General features: G+C 35.4%; 1 protein-coding gene across 5 annotated transcripts in view; it reads right to left on the bottom strand.

Annotated features, from left to right (window-relative positions):
• The window catches only part of WWP1 (WW domain containing E3 ubiquitin protein ligase 1), a 142692-nt gene that overhangs the window by 16232 nt on the left and 107033 nt on the right, over positions 1-19427 (bottom strand). For all 5 annotated transcript variants that reach the window (XM_053558371.1, XM_053558374.1, XM_053558375.1 and 2 more), the window contains 8 exons: positions 17286-17460; positions 11973-12027; positions 11801-11885; positions 11558-11686; positions 8553-8628; positions 8377-8448; positions 5960-6048; positions 2110-2269 (listed from right to left, as the gene is read on the bottom strand). In XM_053558371.1, the coding sequence (XP_053414346.1) occupies positions 2110-2269; positions 5960-6048; positions 8377-8448; positions 8553-8628; positions 11558-11686; positions 11801-11885; positions 11973-12027; positions 17286-17460 (841 nt within the window). The remainder of the gene's footprint in view (positions 1-2109; positions 2270-5959; positions 6049-8376; positions 8449-8552; positions 8629-11557; positions 11687-11800; positions 11886-11972; positions 12028-17285; positions 17461-19427) is intronic.

The raw sequence follows: 19427 nt of genomic DNA, 5'->3' as shown, positions 1-19427 counted from the left end.
ATAGTAAGACTCTGTCTCAAAACAAACAAACAAATAAATAAATAAATAAAATGCTAAGCATGAAAGACAAGAGTTAAAACAAAATATATTTCACAGAGGTCAAATACTTAACCACATAAGATACTATCAAAAAGTATAAACAGATGGTAAAGGACCTTTATTATCAACCTTTTGCCTCACTCTTTCTAAAAAAACAAAAATGTCATTTTTAGAGAGGTACCCCAGGCTAAAGTGCTATGACATCAGCCTAGCTCACAGCAACCTCAAACTCCTGGGTTCAAAGCAATCCTCCTGCCTCAGCCTCCTGCGTAGCTGCGACTACAGGCACCCACCACAGTGCCCAGCTAATTTTTCCATTTTTAGTAGAGATGGGGGTTTCGCTCTTGCTCAGGCTGATCTTGAACTCCTGATCTCAAGATAGCCTCCTGCCTTAGCCTTCCAGAGTGCTAGGATTACAGGCAAGAGCCACCATACCTGGTCTTCGAAAAGATTTATAAATTAACCTAACTGGATGAAGAAATGAATAAAGGCCCTGTACACCTGAATGGTCCCACTTCCAGTCCTTTCTTCAAGACTAATTCTGTTGTACTACATTCTTATTCACAACAGCCAACATTGGAAGTCTCAGACTCCCAGCAATTTGAGAGATCTAAAAAATCCATTGAACCTATTACCTTAACAGTGTTCCTCGGCACCCTCGTGAAATTATTTCTCCCCTTACTCAGTTTGGATTCTATCATCAATCATTAAAATAATTCCCTTATATATCTCACCTTCAAACCCTGCCTACCCAGATATATTTCCCAAGCCTGGCTAAATTCAACTGTTAGCATAATCAGTGCCTGAACCTGGGCAGCGGAACATTTCTATATGCTAGAAATGCATATACAACCAGACTGACCAAAAGTCCTATCTCCCTACTGCTGTATTTCCTGTAATTATATTTCCCTGCTGCATTCACTCTCCTAGATGCCTTATTTCATTCCTTCTCATCTTTGCTCAAATACTTCCTTTTCCCCCTCTCCTTACTCTGAGTTAATGACATTACTTCCTATTTCACTGAGGAAGCAGAAGCAATCACAGGAGAACTCCTGTATGTTCTCTCGCATCTGCTCGCTACCAGCATCTGAGTCCATATACTCTTTTATGGATAAACTCAGTCACTTCCACGTGCATGAAATAAGTCTCTTCCTCTCACTCTAACTCAAAGTCATTGCTCCCATATTCCTTTTATTAAAGACACAAAAAGCATTCAGATAGTAAATGGCATAAAACATGACAACTGAAATATTAGATATTTTGTATGCTGGGAGTCTGGAGCGCCTATTCAAAACTCATAGGTGAATGCCCTAAGCTTCCCACACAGTATCTCTCTCAGGCTCATCTCCCATTACACTCCATCTCATATGTATGCTCCAAGAACGCACTTACACCTTGGAGACTTTGGTTTGCTGTTCCCTATTTCTAGTATGTTCTTTTCCAAGGTATCTACATAACTCAGTCTCCTGCTTTCTTTATGTTTCTGTTCATGTGCCTTCCATCCATCCACGAGACCTCCTCCAACCATACTACAGAAAAAGCAACACTTTCTTTCCCTCAGCACATACTTTTTTGTTTCTGCCTAACAGAATGTTGATCCCTGAGAGCAGGGACGACTATGTCTTCTTTTCATCGTCAGTGCCTAGAATAATGCTTGGCATTATAGTCAGTGCTCAATAAATATTTACTGAATGAATGAATAATAAAGTGCAAATATAAAAATACAAACATTTCTCTAAAGACTGTAGTTTCACAAGGGCTCTGAAAAGCTCTAAAAATTCCAAAAACATTACTCAAACGCAATTATTAGCTACTTCAAATTTTCCTTTTATAGAAAAGTAGTCATACTATAATAAGGCTTTAATTTATAATATGAAAGGACTTTTAAAAGACTAAGTGGCTACGTAAATAATAGTCATATTCATAATCTTGGATTTCACAAAGTACTCAAAAAATTAACTATATTTTGACTCCCTATGAAAACTTCCTTGGTAACAAAATAAGTCCTCTATAATACTTTTGAAAAAAGCGAAGTTTAAATAAAATAATTAAATAATTTAAAGAACTCACCATAGCAATAAAGCGACCAATGAAACAGAAGTATGAAAGATGGTCTGGATTAATGGTTGATGCTGGATTTATTTGCAAACAATAGTTGTTCTTGCCTGCATACTCAAATAAGCAATACATTGGGTTCAAAACTTCATGTGAAAGCAAGAAAAACCATTCTCTGTAAGAAAATAAGTTAGGAGTATTTTTTAACATTCATATATATGTAACTTTAAAAAACAGATCTTAAATATGCCTATATATACATTATACTTCTGTTCAAGAGCCTTAACAACTCCACCGCCCAATTCTTCAGCCCTCCATTTAAATCCTTCTATGAGCTGGCTCTAGTTAGCTGCTAGCTCCTGTGTTGCCAAAGTACAAGCTCACTGTTACTCATACGTAATATGCTACATGTATCTCTACATCATAATTTTGCTTAGGGTATATCTCCTCAACTTCAAACTCAACTTATGGAGATCCCACTTTTTCTTGGTCCAGTTTAAACCCACACTAAAAATTTTTTGAAGCAATTTTTGGTGTCTGTGTATTAGTCACTGAAAACTTTGCGGTAACAACCTCACAACATTATCCATGTTTATGCACATGAACTGCCCTATTGACCAGCGTGTAAGTTCCTCAAAGGCAAAAGCCATGTCTTTATGTATTTTTTATATCCTCAACTTTTATAAGTATTCTAGGATCTATATAAATAGGTATCTACTGGTAATACTGAGATACACAGCAATGCTGCTATAAAATGGTTTTAATTTTACTATCATCGCATTAAAAAAGAAACTAAAGTTACAAGGGTGAAATGTTTAAATGTGATAAGAAATCTTTTAACCACTTATTTTGGCTCATTTAAAAAAGTTTAATATATGAAATCCAACTAGATAAAAGATACTATAAAATAAACTGAATTTGCAAAAGATTCTTTTTTAACAGCAATTTCTACTAAAGCAGGAATCTAAATTCAAATGCTCACAGTGATTAGTGAGTAGAGAGGCTTCTTTCTAGATGGGGCTCATTCTCTGCTCAGCCACAATCTCATACTCCTCATTATACCCCTGCTAAAATTATTGGCTTTAAGGAAGGAGAATTTCTAGGCACATTATCATAGTCCTTAGATGACTGGGCAGTAGTGGGCACTGTAGTAAAATAGAATGCATTCTACCCAGAAGGGCAAATAAACTACTCTGATTTCAGTCAACTACTGCCATGGGAGAAGTGGGAATGTACGTCTAGTGTTTTTAAAGAGAAGCCAGAAATCTTAATTCTTAAGCATAATCTAGCAATTCTGAATGTTATCAAATAATTTAAAAAATTTAAAATCACAAATGAGGCCCTTTATGCAAGCTAGATCTGTCCTGACAGCCTATTTACAAATTATTTTCTAAAGCTATCAAAATACAATTCCTGAAACTGCCTGAAGGGTAGAAAAAAGCAATCTCTCAACAAAACCAACCAAGAAATGATAAACACCAAATCATACAGTTAAGTATGAGTCCCAGCAAAGTAATGAACCAAGTGATTTCTCTCTTTGATAAGGCTGAAGACAGACATGCCCCCTTGAAAAGGACTAAGTGGATCTAGTGAGAATGTGTTACAAAAACTAGGAACAAAATCTTCAGGTGGTTCAGATCACTTTTAGTAAACAGAATGGCTATAACATGGCACTTCACCTTTACCCTAATCCTAGCCCGAAAAGATAGAAAACTTTCTAAGTAGCAAGAAACAGAAGAATTAACTTTCAACATATTCTTCCTATACTCTCAAATAAATTGAAAAGACACAAGGTTGAAAAAATTACAAGACAACAGATGAACTAGCAGAGCCTAAAGAAGAAAATGAAGAAAACAGTAAAACCACTAATGAAGGAAAAACCACATTAGAAGTAGCAAAATGTAGGGCAGTACTTCAAACAGTAACATGAGGATAGGCTTAAGAAAAATCAAAACAAAATGGAAAAGCACAAGGATAAAAATGATCAGAGAAAAGATGACAAACATGTAAGACCGACAAAGGAGATTCCACATACCCATGATTGATGTTCCTGAAGAAAAATGGAACAAATAGAACAGAAAAAATATTCAAAGACATAATAGAAGAAAATTTCCCTGAAATTAAGGAAGATCTTAATGTGTTCATAAAAAAAGACATAAAACAATCAACAATGAAATTAATGAACTTCAAGAAAAAGGATTGTGCAGGTACCCAGAGAAAAAATGTTTCCTACAAGAGGCTGGCCTCACACTTCACAGTACTAACATTCAACACTAGAAAACAGTGAAGCAATGTTTACAGAGTATTGGAGAAATAAGTGTAGTCCAAGACATTTATATCTAGTGAAGCTGTTGTTTATATACAATAGTAAACATTCCCAAACATGCAAAGACTATAGAAATACATTACCCCTGTGAATTCCTGAATAAAGCTTCTGATGATGAATCTAGCCCACCAATACATGAATCAAATAAAGAATTTAGGAATAAAAAGATCATGGTATGGAGGGATGGGCTATACACATGTATTAAAAACATCAAAATATAAGATTAGACCTAAACAGTTAATGTAAATAAGAATTCAAACAAGAACATTTCGGAAACTGAAATAAATTCATAATAGATGTGATATGAACATTTTGGGGGGTAGGTAGTGTTTCTTTTCTGAAAGAGCTTAATAATATTGTAGATAAGGAAATATGCTAATATAAACAAAACTCTGATAATCCCACATATATTATCATTTATCTGTTTGCACCAGATGTGCTTCATCCTACATTTTTTGCCAGTTGTACTAAAATTGTGATTTTGTAATTCTGTACACCTGTGAAATATGAGTTCAAAAAGAGTTGTTTCTATGAAAAGTTTGATTATTTATTTATTTATTTATTTATTTATTTTCTGTCACCCTCAGTAGAGTGCCGTTAGCTCACAGCAACCTCAAACTCTCAGCCTCAAGTGATCCCCTTGTCTCAGCCTCACGAATAGCTGCGACTACAGGCACCTGTTACAATGCCTGGCTCTTTTTAGAGAGGGGTCTCACTATGGCTCAGGTTGGTCTCAAACTCATGAGCTTACGTGATCCACTTGCCTCAGCCTCCCAGAGTGCTCAGATTACAGGCATGAGCCACTGCATCCGGAGAAAAAGTCTGACTTTTTAAAAAAAGATTTAATCAAAGTGCTTTCTTCAAAAATAAGCTACGGCCAAATTAGGTTTGGGCAAAGCACTTATGCCAAAAAATTAAAAACAAAAGGATTTTCCACTCATACTACTTCACAAATGTCTACTGCTAATATATTTAGTGAATGTAGAAAACTTTATTCTCAAAGATACTCAGATTAAAAACACAGATAAAACAAACATAATGGTATAATTGCAAGAAATAAGAAATAACCTTTGCATGCTGATCTATTCTCTATGATATATTATTCATACAACTGAATCTGACATAAGACTTTTTTTTGTTTTAAATAAATGTTTTATTTTAGAATAGATTTACAGAAAAATAGTGAGAGATAGACATTTTTAAAATGAAGAGTATTAGCTCTCTATGTATTATGATACAAAAAAACCATACTATATAAAACAAAATTAGCTTCCTAGATTTTATATACTGTACGATTTTCTTAAAAAAGAAACAGCAAATTTATACTATATTACACAAATATACAAATTTGCATTTATATGCAGAGAAAATGTATAGAAAGATAATCAAGACCAGTAATAATTACCTTTAGAATTGTGCAAATATTTTGATTTTTACTATAAAATATAATCCAAGATATTCACTTATCTTTTCAAGAATATTTCCCTGTATACAATGAGATATGTTTATTTCAAAGCAGATATGTATTTTCCGTTTTACCTTGCTAGGCCACCATAATCAAGTCCTTCTTCTCCTCTAAATATTACATATAATCGTCTCCTCAAGTCATAGGGTTTTAATGCCATAATCTAATTAAAAACAAAACCATGAATATTTAACACTCATACGCAGTACAACTTTCTTCTAAAACTATTCAATTTAAATTTAATTCGTTTTTTTTTTTTTTTTTTTGCAGTTTTTGGCTGGGGCCGGGTTTGAACCTGCCACATTCGGCATATGGAGCCAGCGCCCTACTCCCTCAAGCCACAGGCGCCGCCCTTTAATCCATATTTTTTAAATTACAGATTGCTTATCTCATACAACAATACCTTTAACTCAAGAGATCACTTGGCTTATTCTACATACACATCAATCTATGATTAATCTTTTGACTTCTATATATGGTTGATCCTTGAACCATATGGCTTTAAATAGTGCAGGTCCATTTATATGTAGATCTTCTTCTGCCACACACCCCTCCCAGACAGAAAGATCTTTATGATGACCGACTGTCACTTAATGAACAGTAAGTATATTTTCTCTTCATTATGATTTTCTTAATGACATTTTCTTTTCTCTAGCTTACTTTATTGTAAGGATACTGTACATAATAAATATAATATACAAAATGTGTTATTTGACTATTTATGCTATTTGTAAGGGTCCCAGTCAATAACCAGGTTATTAGTTATTGGGAGTTAGGAGAATCAAAAGTTACATTTACAACTGTGCAGGGGAATCAGCATCCCTAGTCCCACATTGTTAAGGGTTTATTTAAGTGTATTCTCTTTCCCTTCCTCTAATATTAAATGGCAATTCTACTCAGGGTTAGTGGCAAGAAAGTAAGGGTATGACACAGAAAGCTTACCTCTCCCCAAACTGTATCAAAATCTTTCAACAGGTGATTTATAAATTTTTATGACTAGACTCACTTAGAGGAAAGACCTTGTTCTGCATCCTGCTTATAAAAACACATTCCATTCTAGGAAAAGAATTCATCTATAACAATTATTTATTTGATGATGAATTCATGCAAAGGACAGAATAGCTTACTCAACACCTAGAGCAAATTTTCATAATCCTTAATAACTTACATCAGTAATACTAGTAAACAGTCTTCACTTTGGGACAGAAATGAATCACTTCTACTACACATATGTCAGAACCATACCCAAAACTAACAATTTGGTTTAGGGCACAGCTTCCCAGCAGGCCTCTCAGTGCTGCTCATCCATCAGACCATGATTCTCCCCAAGAGAAGGTAAAAAGCAAAATAAAGTTGACCATGAATTTACATGTACACTTAACTAAAATAAACCTGAACAGTTTGAAACAAGTTGATCTTCTTATGCTTTTTTGCTAAGAATTTATTAACTTAAACTAAAAAAACTTTTGGTTAATAGTTTAAATTATCTTGTACAAATTCCAACACTAATAAAATTAAGCCAGGGTTTAAAAGTTGTTTGGAGTTCAGAGTGTTATTTGTATATCGGAGTACACACAGAAGGCTGGCTTGTCATTGTAATATTTTAGAGAGGAACAAGAAATCTCACAAAAATTCTCCAATTTTTCATCAGAAAAAAAGAACTAACAATACAATAGTGAAATTTTTTTATCTTTAAATATTCTGCAGATGATTCAGGAAAGGCAGAAATATTACATTTTCATTTATTCACTGACCAACTATCTACTGAATATCTGCTATGTGCAAGGCATTACTCTAAGTGCGGGGGTAAGCAGTAAATAAAATAGTCCATGCTCTCTTGAAGCTTACGTTTTAGCAATAGAAAATGTAACATACTGGGTCGCAGTAAGTCCCATGAAAAAGAACAAATGCCATAACTGGCTAGAATGTGGCTGTGAGGGAGGTGAGCAAGACCTGCTATCTCTGAGAACACGACATTTTAACAGAAATGTAAAGGTGAGAATAAACATTAGAATTATTAAAGGAATACTCAAGTGGAATACAGTATCTATAAAATGAATTTTAATTTGGTAGCGTATCAAAACTTTTGTTGGAAGTAATAAATTCTTAGCCAAGTATGAGTCAAAGTTAATCAACTTGTTTCAAAAGCCGTTTAAGCCTTATTTTAGTAAGTGTACATCTAAATTCATGATAGAATGATTGTCTCTCATCTCATTACCATTACCTATAACAGGAAGGTAAGACAGGAACTATCTCAAAAGGATGCTGTGAGAATGAATGAAGCAAAACAAGAAATGTAAGATGCCAATTGGCATCACTCGATACATGGTGAGGCTTAGTATAACTATGATTAAAGTAAGCACACAGTAAGTAGCAGCCATTATTACAGCTGTGCTCGCTGTCATTTAAACCCTCTAAAACTCTAAATCCCTTTAGATGCATCAAATACAATAAGACAAACAGTATTGTTTCATTCTGATAAAATCTTTACCTGTTGGAAGGAATCTTCAAACAATGTCTGTCGGGACACATTTATCTTTACATGGCTGGGTAGTGCATTAGACTAAAAACAAAAATAGTATCACATCATGTAAGCTGTAGTACATGTACTATATAAAAGTAAGACTAAATGATTATAAACATAAGATTTATTTACCACTGTAGTACCTGGCACAAATAACGGAAGTGAGCAAGTTTCCACCTAAAGCTGCGCTCATAAGCAATTTGTGGACCACCTTTAGTTCTAAAGAAAAACAAAAATAAACGATATATTAATTCATAATAAAGTTGAATATTTAGTATTCATTATGAATATACTGAGTATACTGGCATCCTACAAATGACCATGGGAAAATTTTGTGCTGAGAGAGAAATACGTGTACATTTAGTGGGCCAACAGCAGTAACAGTTATCACAGCCAACAGGACACACCCATACAAAAAGAGGGACATTGTATGTAAAGACGGATCTTTTGTAAAGCAGTAAATTAAATACTAAAGTCTAATACAGACTATTGCAAAGAAAATCTTTGATAATCCTTAAATTAAGGAAAATGGAGCCTCTAGATAGAAGAGACATAGAAGAAAATTCTACCACTTCTTAAACCCACCCCAAAATCAAAACAAATATTGCTGGAGCTAATAAGCAAAGCAAAATGAATTTCTTGGAACAACATGTGACATCCAGGTCACACGGTTCAGCTGGTCAGGGAGATAAGAGACAATGTAAATGACATCTAGGAATGTATGACTTAAAGTATGATTTGACTCACACTGAGAGGCCCTGGTCTCTGCCCATTGACTGAGGGCCCAACAGACAGACACAAAGAATCTTCACAATCTTAGAGAACATTTTGGAATAGATGGGAAATGTCCTTCTGTGTTATACAGATCAGGTTCAAGTGAATTTATGTACCCAATAAATATTTATTAAATGCATTGCAGGTATCAGACACACTTCTAGACATTGAGAACATTATTAGTTAATAAAATAAAAATGCTTGTTTTAGTGGAGCTTATACACTGAAGAAGGACACAGATAAGAAATATAAGTAAACACTATATGTAGTGTGTCAGAAGGGAATAAATGTCTTATCACTCTGCACAAAGGAAAAAATATGGAGTTGAAAAGGACAAAGGGCCAGAGTGGTTAGAGAAGAATTAATTCTCAAAAAGGTGAAAAGAGGAGGGTTCAGAGACAAGTGACATTTGAGCAGCAACTTGAAGGAAAGAGCATAAGCCACATAGACATATGGGATAAGAGCTTATCAAGCAAAGGGAATAAGGGCCAAGAGCCAGAGATGGAAGCCTCAGATATTTGATATACAGCTAGGTGGCCAATGAAGCTGGAGTAGAGTGAAAAGGAGAGAAAACCAAGATGAGGTTGAAGGGATTAACAGGGGTCAGATTCCATATGGCCTTACAAAACCACTTTAAAGACTGCTTTTTACTCTCCTTGAGATGGGAACTGCTAAAGGGTTTTGTGCAAAGAAATAACTTTTTAATTAAAAAAAAAATCACTTTTCTATATGGAGATCAACATAACATCACAGGAAATGTGTGTAGAAAGCAGAGAGAAAAAGACTCTGGTACCACCCTACATGAGAGACTGGTAGCTTGGACCAAGGCGGTGGCACTGATGATGGTGAGACATAGCTGAATTCTACATATGTTATAAAGTTACGGACTATGTGCAAGATAGGAGAGAAAGAGAAGTCAAGGACAAGTCCAAACATTTTGGCCCAAGAACATGTAAGAGCAGAGTTACCATTAAATGAGATGGGGACTATCACAGGTAGAACAGGTTTTATAAGCGCTATCAGGAAGGAGTTACAAGTGGAGCTGTAAGGTAAGCAGTGACTACACAAATCAAAATTTCAAGCGAGACATCTAAGCTACAGATAGACATTTTAGAGTCATTAGCAGATAAATGTTTTTAAAAGCATGACCCCGAATAGGATTCATCAAGAGAATGAGTGTCATTAGAAAAGAAATAAGGATAGAGTTCTAAGTACTTCGATGTTAAGAAACTAATGGGAAAAAGACAACTTAGCAAAATAGAGAAAAGTAAGGCTGGAAAGGCAGAGGGAAATAAAGAAAACATAGTGCCCTCCACTATTTTTGCCAGGAGAGATTAATGCATTGTGTCAAACGTTCTAAAGTCAAACAAGACAGGATAGCACACTGACCCTGGATTAATGTGAAAATCACTGGGGCCCACGGCAAGTTCAGTGTCAAGGGAACTTTCTTAGAGGTGCTCTATGGTAGAAATTAGAAACAGTAATACAGAGACAACTCTTTTGGGTAGTCTTCCTGAGAAGGGCAGCAATAAAAACAAATTGTCAATGAATTAGTTGGTATGGGGAAGAGTTATTTATTTTTTTGTAATCTAGAAGAATAAATGAGGAGAAAGAAAAATTAATGATGTAGCTCAGAATGATGATAACACCGGAGCAATTAAGTGTGTGGTGTTTGGGGAAGGTGGGAGTGTAATGCACCTGCAGAGGGACTAGTTTGACAGGAATAAGGACCGATCCCCAACAGGAACATGGAGGAGGACACAAAGGGTGGTAGGTGGGCAGATATGGTGGTGGGAATTTACAAAAGACCTTTCAGGATTGCTTTTATTTTCTTAGTGATACAAAGACATCACACCTAAGAGTAAAAACAATGACTGAGAGAACTGTCAACTGCTTAATTAAGGTATCTTTTTCTGGAAAAGTTCAGTCTCATTGACCACATTGTTGCAGCAGTATGATATGGCAGCTAAGACTCTGTCCACAGATGCTGGGGACAGACTGACTGCCTTGGTCTGAAACAGGCAGATATGCTCCCTATACCTCTCTTTACTTGGTAAAGGGGAAAATAATACCATCCTACCTCAAAGGGCTGTTGCAGGATAAAATGAGCTAATACATATAAATTAGTTGGAGCAATCTTTGGCTCATGGTAATCATTATATAAATATTTGCCATTGTTGTTATTAAACAATTACAAGCCATAAATCCATTCGGGAATAAGATGGACCAAAGACAGTAATACTAAAGTATTACTTATTTATGTGTTCTTAAACCAAAAAGTAAAATCTGTTTCTAAAGCTGAGGCTAAATTAAGAGACTAGACCTCATGCCCCCAGGAGGCAGCACTGAAGGAGAACTTTAGGTTTTCACTTACACGGATGACTTCCCATTGCGAGGATCTTTGAATGTTGTTGTTCTTGTGTTATGATCGACAAAGTACCTAACACCTTCACGAGTGTACCTAATTTCCCACCCTTCTGGCAGGGGTTCTTCATTCTGTAAACTGAAAGATAAACGTACAATCATCATGTGGACATTTTCTAGGTACTAAAACTTCATTGATTCTATCTACACTTATATGCAAGATGGATTAAGTAAGGTTGTAGTATACACATACCCTTGAGTTCTTGGATCTTCCCACTGGGTTGTTTTTGTGTTATGATTCACAAAGTAAACCCTGTCTGTTGAATCCACTCTTTTTTCTAAAAATCAAGGTGAGTGTAACATTTAATAATTATCTGATATGTATATACCTTATAGATATTTTTACCAATAACATATCGGCTTACCCCAGCCTGGTGGCAAAGGTCCATATGGGTCATTTTCTACAGCTAACATTGAAGCCTGGTAGAAGGGGGTGGGAAGAGAAATAAAATAGTTCTTTAATATAAAAGCAGAAATAAACTAAACACTTGGCAGAATGACATTTTATAATAATTTTTTAAAAAAATATAAGGGAATGTGAATTCAGCAATTTCAAGACACAAAGTTCTTAAAATGTCATGAGGTAAGAAGAGCCAAGCAATTGATAAAATTATTAGTTTTCCTAAAATGATTTATTAATAATACACTGATATCAGTATTTTAATGCCTACTCCTTCCATCATAATCCACAGGGGCAAGATGAGAAGGGAAAAAGAAGATACAGAAAAGCAAACATCACCCTGATGCCCAAACCAGGAAAAGACCCACCAAGTAAAGAAAATTATAGACCAATATCACTAATGAATATAGATGCAAAAATATTCAACAAGATCCTAAAAAACAGAATCCAGCAACACATGAAACAAATTATACATCATGACCAAGTCGGTTTTATCCCAGGGTCTCAAGGCTGGTTCAATATACGTAAATCAATAAGTATAATTCAGCACATAAACAAATTAAAAAACAAAGACCATATGATTCTCTTAATTGATGTAGAAAAAGCTTTTGATAATATCCAACATCCCTTCATGATCAGAAGCCTTAAGAAAACTGGTATAGAAGGGACATTTCTTAAACTGATAGAGGCCATCTACAGCAAACCCACAACCAACAGCCAATATCATATTGAATGGAGTTAAATTGAAATCATTTCCACTCAGATCAGGAACCAGACAAGGCTGCCCATTGTCTCCATTGCTTTTCAACATTGTAATGGAAGTTTTAGCCACCGCAATTAGGGAAGAAAAGGCGATCAAGGGTATCCATATAGGGTCAGAAGAGATCAAACTTTCATTCTTCACAGATGATATGATTGTATATCTGGAAAACACCAGGGATTCTACTACAGAACTCTTAGAAGTGATCAAGGAATACAGCAATGTCTCAGGTTACAAAATCAACATTCATAAATTGGTAGCCTTTATATATACCAATAATAGTCAAGCTGAAAAAACAGTTAAGGACTCTATTCCATTCACAGTAGTGCCAAAGAAGATGAAATATTTGGGAGTTTATCTAACAAAGGATGTAAAAGATCTCTATAAAGAGAACTATGAAACTCTAAGAAAAAAAATAGCTGAAAATGTTAACAAATGGAAAAACATACCATGCTCATGGCAGGGAAGAATCAACATCGTTAAATTGTCCATACTACCCAAAGCAATATACAATTTTAATGCAATCCCTATTAAAACTCCATTGTCATACTTTAAAGATCTTGAAAAAATAATACTTCATTTTATATGGAATCAGAAAAAACCTCGAATAGCCAAGACATTACTCAGAAATAAAAACAAAACAGGAGGAATCACGCTACCAGACCTTAGACTATACTATAAATCGATAGTGATCAAAACAGCATGGTACTGACACAAAAACAGAGATGATGATGTCTGGAACAGAACAGAGAACCAAGAGATGAATCCAGCTACTTACCGTTATTTGATCTTTGACAAGCCAATTAAAAACACTCAGTGGGGAAAAGATTCCCTATTTAACAAATGGTGCTGGGTGAACTGGCTGGCAACCTGTAGAAGACTGAAACTGGACCCACACCTTTCACCATTAACTAAGACAGAATCTCACTGGATTAAAGATTTAAACTTAAGACATGAAACTATAAAAATACTAGAAGAGAGTGCAGGGAAAACCCTTGAAGAAATCAGTCTGGGAGAGTATTTTATGAGGACACCCTGGGCAATGAAGCAGCTTCAAAAATACACTACTGGGACCTGATCAAACTAAAAAGCTTCTGCACAGCCAAGAATACAGTAAGTAAAGCAAGCAAACAGCCCTCAGAATGGGAGAAGATATTTGCAGGTTATATCTCCAACAAAGGTTTAATAACCAGAATCCACAGAGAACTCAAACGTATAAGCAAGAAAAGAACAAGTGATCCCATCGCAGGCTGGACAAGGGACATGAATAGAAACATCTCTGAAGAAGACAGGTGCACGGCCTACAGACATATAAAAAAATGCTCATCATCCGTAATCATCAGAGAAATACAAATCCAAACTACTCTGAGATATCATCTAATTCCTGTAAGATTAGCCCATATCACAAAATCCTAAGAGCAGAGATGTTGGCGTGGATGTGGAGAAAAGGGAACACTTCTACACTGCTGGTGGGAATGCAAATTAATACCTTCCTTTTGGAAAGATGTTTGGAGAACACTTAGAGATCTAAAAATAGATCTGCCATTCAATCCTATAATTCCTCTAGGATTTGGAATTATAAAAATCACATTATAAAAAAGATATTTGTACCAGAATGTTTATTGCAGCCCAATTCATAATTGCTAAGTCATGGAAGAAGCCCAAGTGCCCATCAATCCACGAACAGATTAATAAATTGTGGTATATGTACACCATGGAATATTATCTAGCCTTAAAGAAAGATGGAGACTTTACCTCTTTCATGTTTACATGGATGGAGCTGGAACATATTCTTCTTAGTAAAGTATCTCAAGAATGGAAGAAAAAGTACCCAATGTACTCAGCCCTACTATGAAACTAATTTTTGGCTTTCATATGAAAGCTATAACCCAGTTATAACCTAAGAATATGGGGAAGGGGGAGAGGAAGGGGAGGGAGGGAGGTGGATTGGGTGGAGGGAGGGTGATTGGTAGGATTACACCTACGGTGCATCTTACAAACGTACATGTGAAAGTTAGTAAATGTAGAATATAAATGTCTTAACAGAATAACTAAGAAAATACAGGAAGGCTATGTTAACCAGTGTGATGAAAATGTGTCAAACGATCTATAAAACCAGTGTTTGGTGCCCCATGATCGTATTAATGTACACAGGTATGATTTAGTAATTAAAAAAAAAAGAAGGTACATAAAATTATGGTGTTTAAATGAGGAAATATGTTTAAAAAATGGAATAATTATCATAGTGTTCTTTAAAACAAATGTCTATTAATAAACCTATATTAAACTCCAGCATTATCTTTATGGAAATAAATTTTTACCTTAATTAGTATTATTTAATATATTCACATATACATAAAACACATAAACACATTTTTGTGTATATTTATGTATTATCATAACCTAGTAATACATTCTGAAGAAAAAAGAAACATTGTATCATGAATTCTAAAATAAGAAATATAAAAGTCATTATCTGAAACATTTCTTTTTTTTTTGTAGAGACAAAGAGTCTCACTTTACTGCCTTCGGTAGAGTGCCATGATGTCACAGGACTCACAGCAACCTCTAGCTCTTGGGCTTCCGCGATTCTCCTGCCTCAGCCTGCCAAGCAGCTGGGACTACAGGCGCCCACCGCAACGCCCAGCTATTTTTTGGTTGCAGTTCAGCCGGGGCTGGGTTTGAACCCACCACTCTCGGTATATGGGGCTGGCGCCCTACTCACTGAGCCACAGGTGCCACCCTGAAACATTTCTTAATGATAAACACAAGCAATTAGATAAATATAATCTTGTAACAGATATTGTTAATTATATTCAATATCCATTTTCTTCCCCTTCCTGATAACCAAATCACTGTTTTGTTTGAGAAGCAAGTATCCTTGAAGAACATTTCACTCGCTACCCCCCAAGCAGCTGAGTTGGTAGAGAGACCAAATGCGCCAATAGGTATAGGCATAAAGCCATGGTAAAGCTACCCTCTTCTAAGAGAGAAGGCAAGGGCTTGCTAGAACAAAGTCATCTCCCCTTTCAAATCTCATTACCCTTCTTTAAGTCAAGCCAAGAAGTGACGCCCAGGGGGCAGCAGCTCCACGATTGAAGTTAACAGCCTTCAAGCATAAGGATGGAGGAACAAAGAGCCAATAAGAACTTGGGTAATGATGGCAGTACTGACCCAATGTAGTATTTGTCCCAGACTCTTAAACCACACTTGGTATTATACTGAAATGACTAAACCTCAATCCATTTAAGAATAGTCTTTCATTTGTGGAAAAACATACTTCTGACATATACCTATTACCTAATTCTGCCCTGTTTCTCCAAGGTTTACAATGTGTTCATGTAAGTCCAATCAAAAACAAACCCACACTACGTAATTTCTTGTTTACTGTATGTAACTCAACTGGAACCCTACCAAAGCTTTCCATATAAGTCACCAAGAACCAGCAGTGCCCAGCAGGCAGCAAGAGATGCTAAGGAAACTAGGTTGCCCCACTTGCTCTCTGCTGGCCAAGATAACCAGGAGTGTGGGTCAACCTATGAATGAGAGTTTCTTATTCAATCTCTGAAAAAAAAAGGTGTTGAAAGAGCCTGCCTGAGCAGGATTCTGAAAAAAGTTATTAAAGTGTTCTATGTCCCTTTCCTACTTCTTTTCTATAATGGGTCATTACGAAAGGTTTGAAATAAAAAATCAAGAAACATAAAATCCACACGCACAGAAACAAATGAAGCCCTCCCAGCAACACCAATAAGCCCAGCAAGTTGAAACTCACACAGGTGAATCAGAAAGGACTCTGCTGTCAACTGTATTTCTTGCAAGTGAAATAATGGACCATAACTTAGTCTGTTTCAAAACTTTTGTAGTGACCTACATACGTTAGCTTGTACATTTGGGTTTCCTTAAGTTGCCTCAAAACACTGACTACAGGTGCCCAGTACTTAAAGTTTATCTTTTCTACCTCCTATGATCAACCCATTTATCAGAGGTGTTCTTTTTGTTTTTTACATTTGCTCATTTTATCTACTCTCCTTATGGATTGTTTGCTTATGGCACCAATTGATCAATTTGTCAGACAGAATAAGATTTTGTCAACAAAAGTAACTCTAATCTTGCTAATATCTTTGGTGGGCTAGAACAGATGACAGTGTTGTTTATAGGAAGGAAATCAGAATAGCTAGAACACTGTAACACTAACCTTAAGTAAAATCGTAAGATAAATGGTTTTCTTTTCTTTTCTTTTTTAAGGAAACAAAATTATTACAATTAAAGGTGGAGGACTAGGAACTGGTAAAGATATTATTTTATTAAAAAACTGCATTTATGAAACTACTCTTTAATAAAGAAATAAAACTGAATGTATAAAAGTTCTTACAGATAACAGAAATATTATTTATTAAAGATTAACTAAAAGTTACCTTGTAATACAGTCTATAACTTTTTTTAAAAAAGCACTAAAGTAGAAAAGAGCAAATGCCTGAGGAGAAAAACTTCCATAACATCTTAAAATTTGCTAATTACCGAATAGAGGTATCGCTGGTTGAACTGTTGCATAGCGCCCTGCAATTGGTTCCGCTGAGATTGCCACTGTTCAAAATTCCGGACAGATTCCATGGTAGGCCGCTGCCATGTTGTTGTTCTGGTGTTATGATCCACATAATAAACCCTTCCACGATCATCAACTCTTCTTTCCCAACTACCACAAGCAAATAAACAATAATAAAACAGTAAGGTCTTGATATAAGAAACAAAAAAGCAGTTAGTACTTCACTCAAATAATTTAAATATCAAGTCCAAGACATGATATAAGAAGCTTAAGAAGAATATAAATATTTATGTTTTCTGAAAATATAAACAATTTATTTTAGTTAAATGACCTTCCCATTCTACCACTATTCTAAAGACTGTCTAAAAAAGAGGTCTCAGGATCAGGGTAACAAACCCATTAACTTTTTTTTTTTTAATTTCTGCAGCTTTTCCAAAACTAATAGACATTATGTTTAGGGAAGGTTTAGGTTTACAGAAAGACGAACAGCAAGTAAACAGAGCTCCCATATACCCCCTCTTCCAACCTCACTTCTAACAGCAGTCTCCCCTATTGTTAACATCCTGCATTAGCGTGGGTGTATTTGTTACAACTGATGAACAGTATCGATACATCATCATCAGCTAAAGTCCATAGCTGATATTAGGGCTTATTCTTCTGTTGAACATTTTATGGGTTTTGTCAAATGTATAACAACATACATTACCACTGCAGTATTATATGGAATAGTTTCATTGTCCTCAAAATCCCATATGTTCCACCTTATTCATCCCTCTCCTCTTCCCCCCAAATTCCCAAATCCTTGGAAACCACTGATTTTTTACTATCTTTATAGTTTTGCCTTTTCCAAAATATCATATAGTTAAAACCATACATTATGCAGCCTTTTCAGATTGGCTTCTTTCACTTAACAAATATACACTTAGGATTCGTCCACATCTTTTTGTGACTTGATAGTTCATTGCTTTTTGTGGATGGAGAGCTGATTTCTTTTTACGGCTGAATAGTATTTCAAGGTATGGATAGAACAGTTTTTTTAATGCATTCCCCATTCTCATTTGGGTGGTTACTGTATCATATGGCAAGACCATGTTTAGCTTTGCAAAAATAACTGCCAAGTTGTCTCCTAAAGAAGCTGCATCATTTTGCATTCCCATCAACAATGAATGAGAGTGTCTGTTACTCCACATCATCACCAGCATTTGATGTCCAGGGTTTTAGATTACAAATCATTCTAATAAGAATCTACTGGTATCTTCTTAATTTGCATTTCTCTGATAACACATTATGCTGTTCTTCTTTGCATGCTTGTTTTCCAGCTCCATGTCTTCTCTGGTGAGATGTCCTTTCAGATACATTGTTTGCCACTCTTAATTGGATTGACTATTTTCTTAAGGCAGATTTTTAAGATAAACCTGTCCACTTCCAACCCCATCTCCCTGCAATCCTACAAAGGCCCCACATGAGAGCCAATCAACTACTTGCAGGTTCCCAGTGTATCATGTCCTTTAAAAAATACCCCCTCCAATCAGAATACTCTTCCCAATTTCTCAACTAGCACTTCCAGGGTTCAGTTCAACTCCCACCTCTCCCACACATCTGAGATCCAGTAAACCAATTTTTGTCACTAATTTATACAATGATCTCAGGTCCTTGCAGCAATCAATTCTAAATTCTTTCTATAAATTTATCACTAAAAATACAATGGGGTAACAAAGAACATAATAGGCTCTGAAGACAAAATTAAAGATAGTCTCTGCCTAATTGCTGGGCATCAGTTTCAGTGAAACAAAGTCCATAGCACTCATCGACTGGGTTAAATGAATTACTATAACTTAGTGATCCCATTGTAGTTAAAATGAACTTCATGGTTCACTGTATTGAAACGCTTTCCAATGGTAAGTTCTCATTTAATATTGTAGGACCAAGGCCTGAGTACTTTATTCTATAAAACAGAAATATCTCACAAAAATAACATACTCCCTGCCTTAAATTTTCTGGACTTAGAATATGTTTTACATTGGTGGACTTTAACACACACTAAAAAAAAATTTAGTTTTTCCTTGGGGCTATGGTATTTTATTATAAAAATAGAATAAAAACTTTGAAAATAGGGG

The sequence above is a fragment of the Nycticebus coucang genome, chromosome 13 (assembly GCF_027406575.1).
Source record: "Nycticebus coucang isolate mNycCou1 chromosome 13, mNycCou1.pri, whole genome shotgun sequence".
NCBI classification, from domain to species: Eukaryota; Metazoa; Chordata; class Mammalia; order Primates; family Lorisidae; genus Nycticebus; species Nycticebus coucang.
Note: the sequence above shows the minus strand (reverse complement) of the source record. Positions and strands in the feature narration are given on the sequence as shown.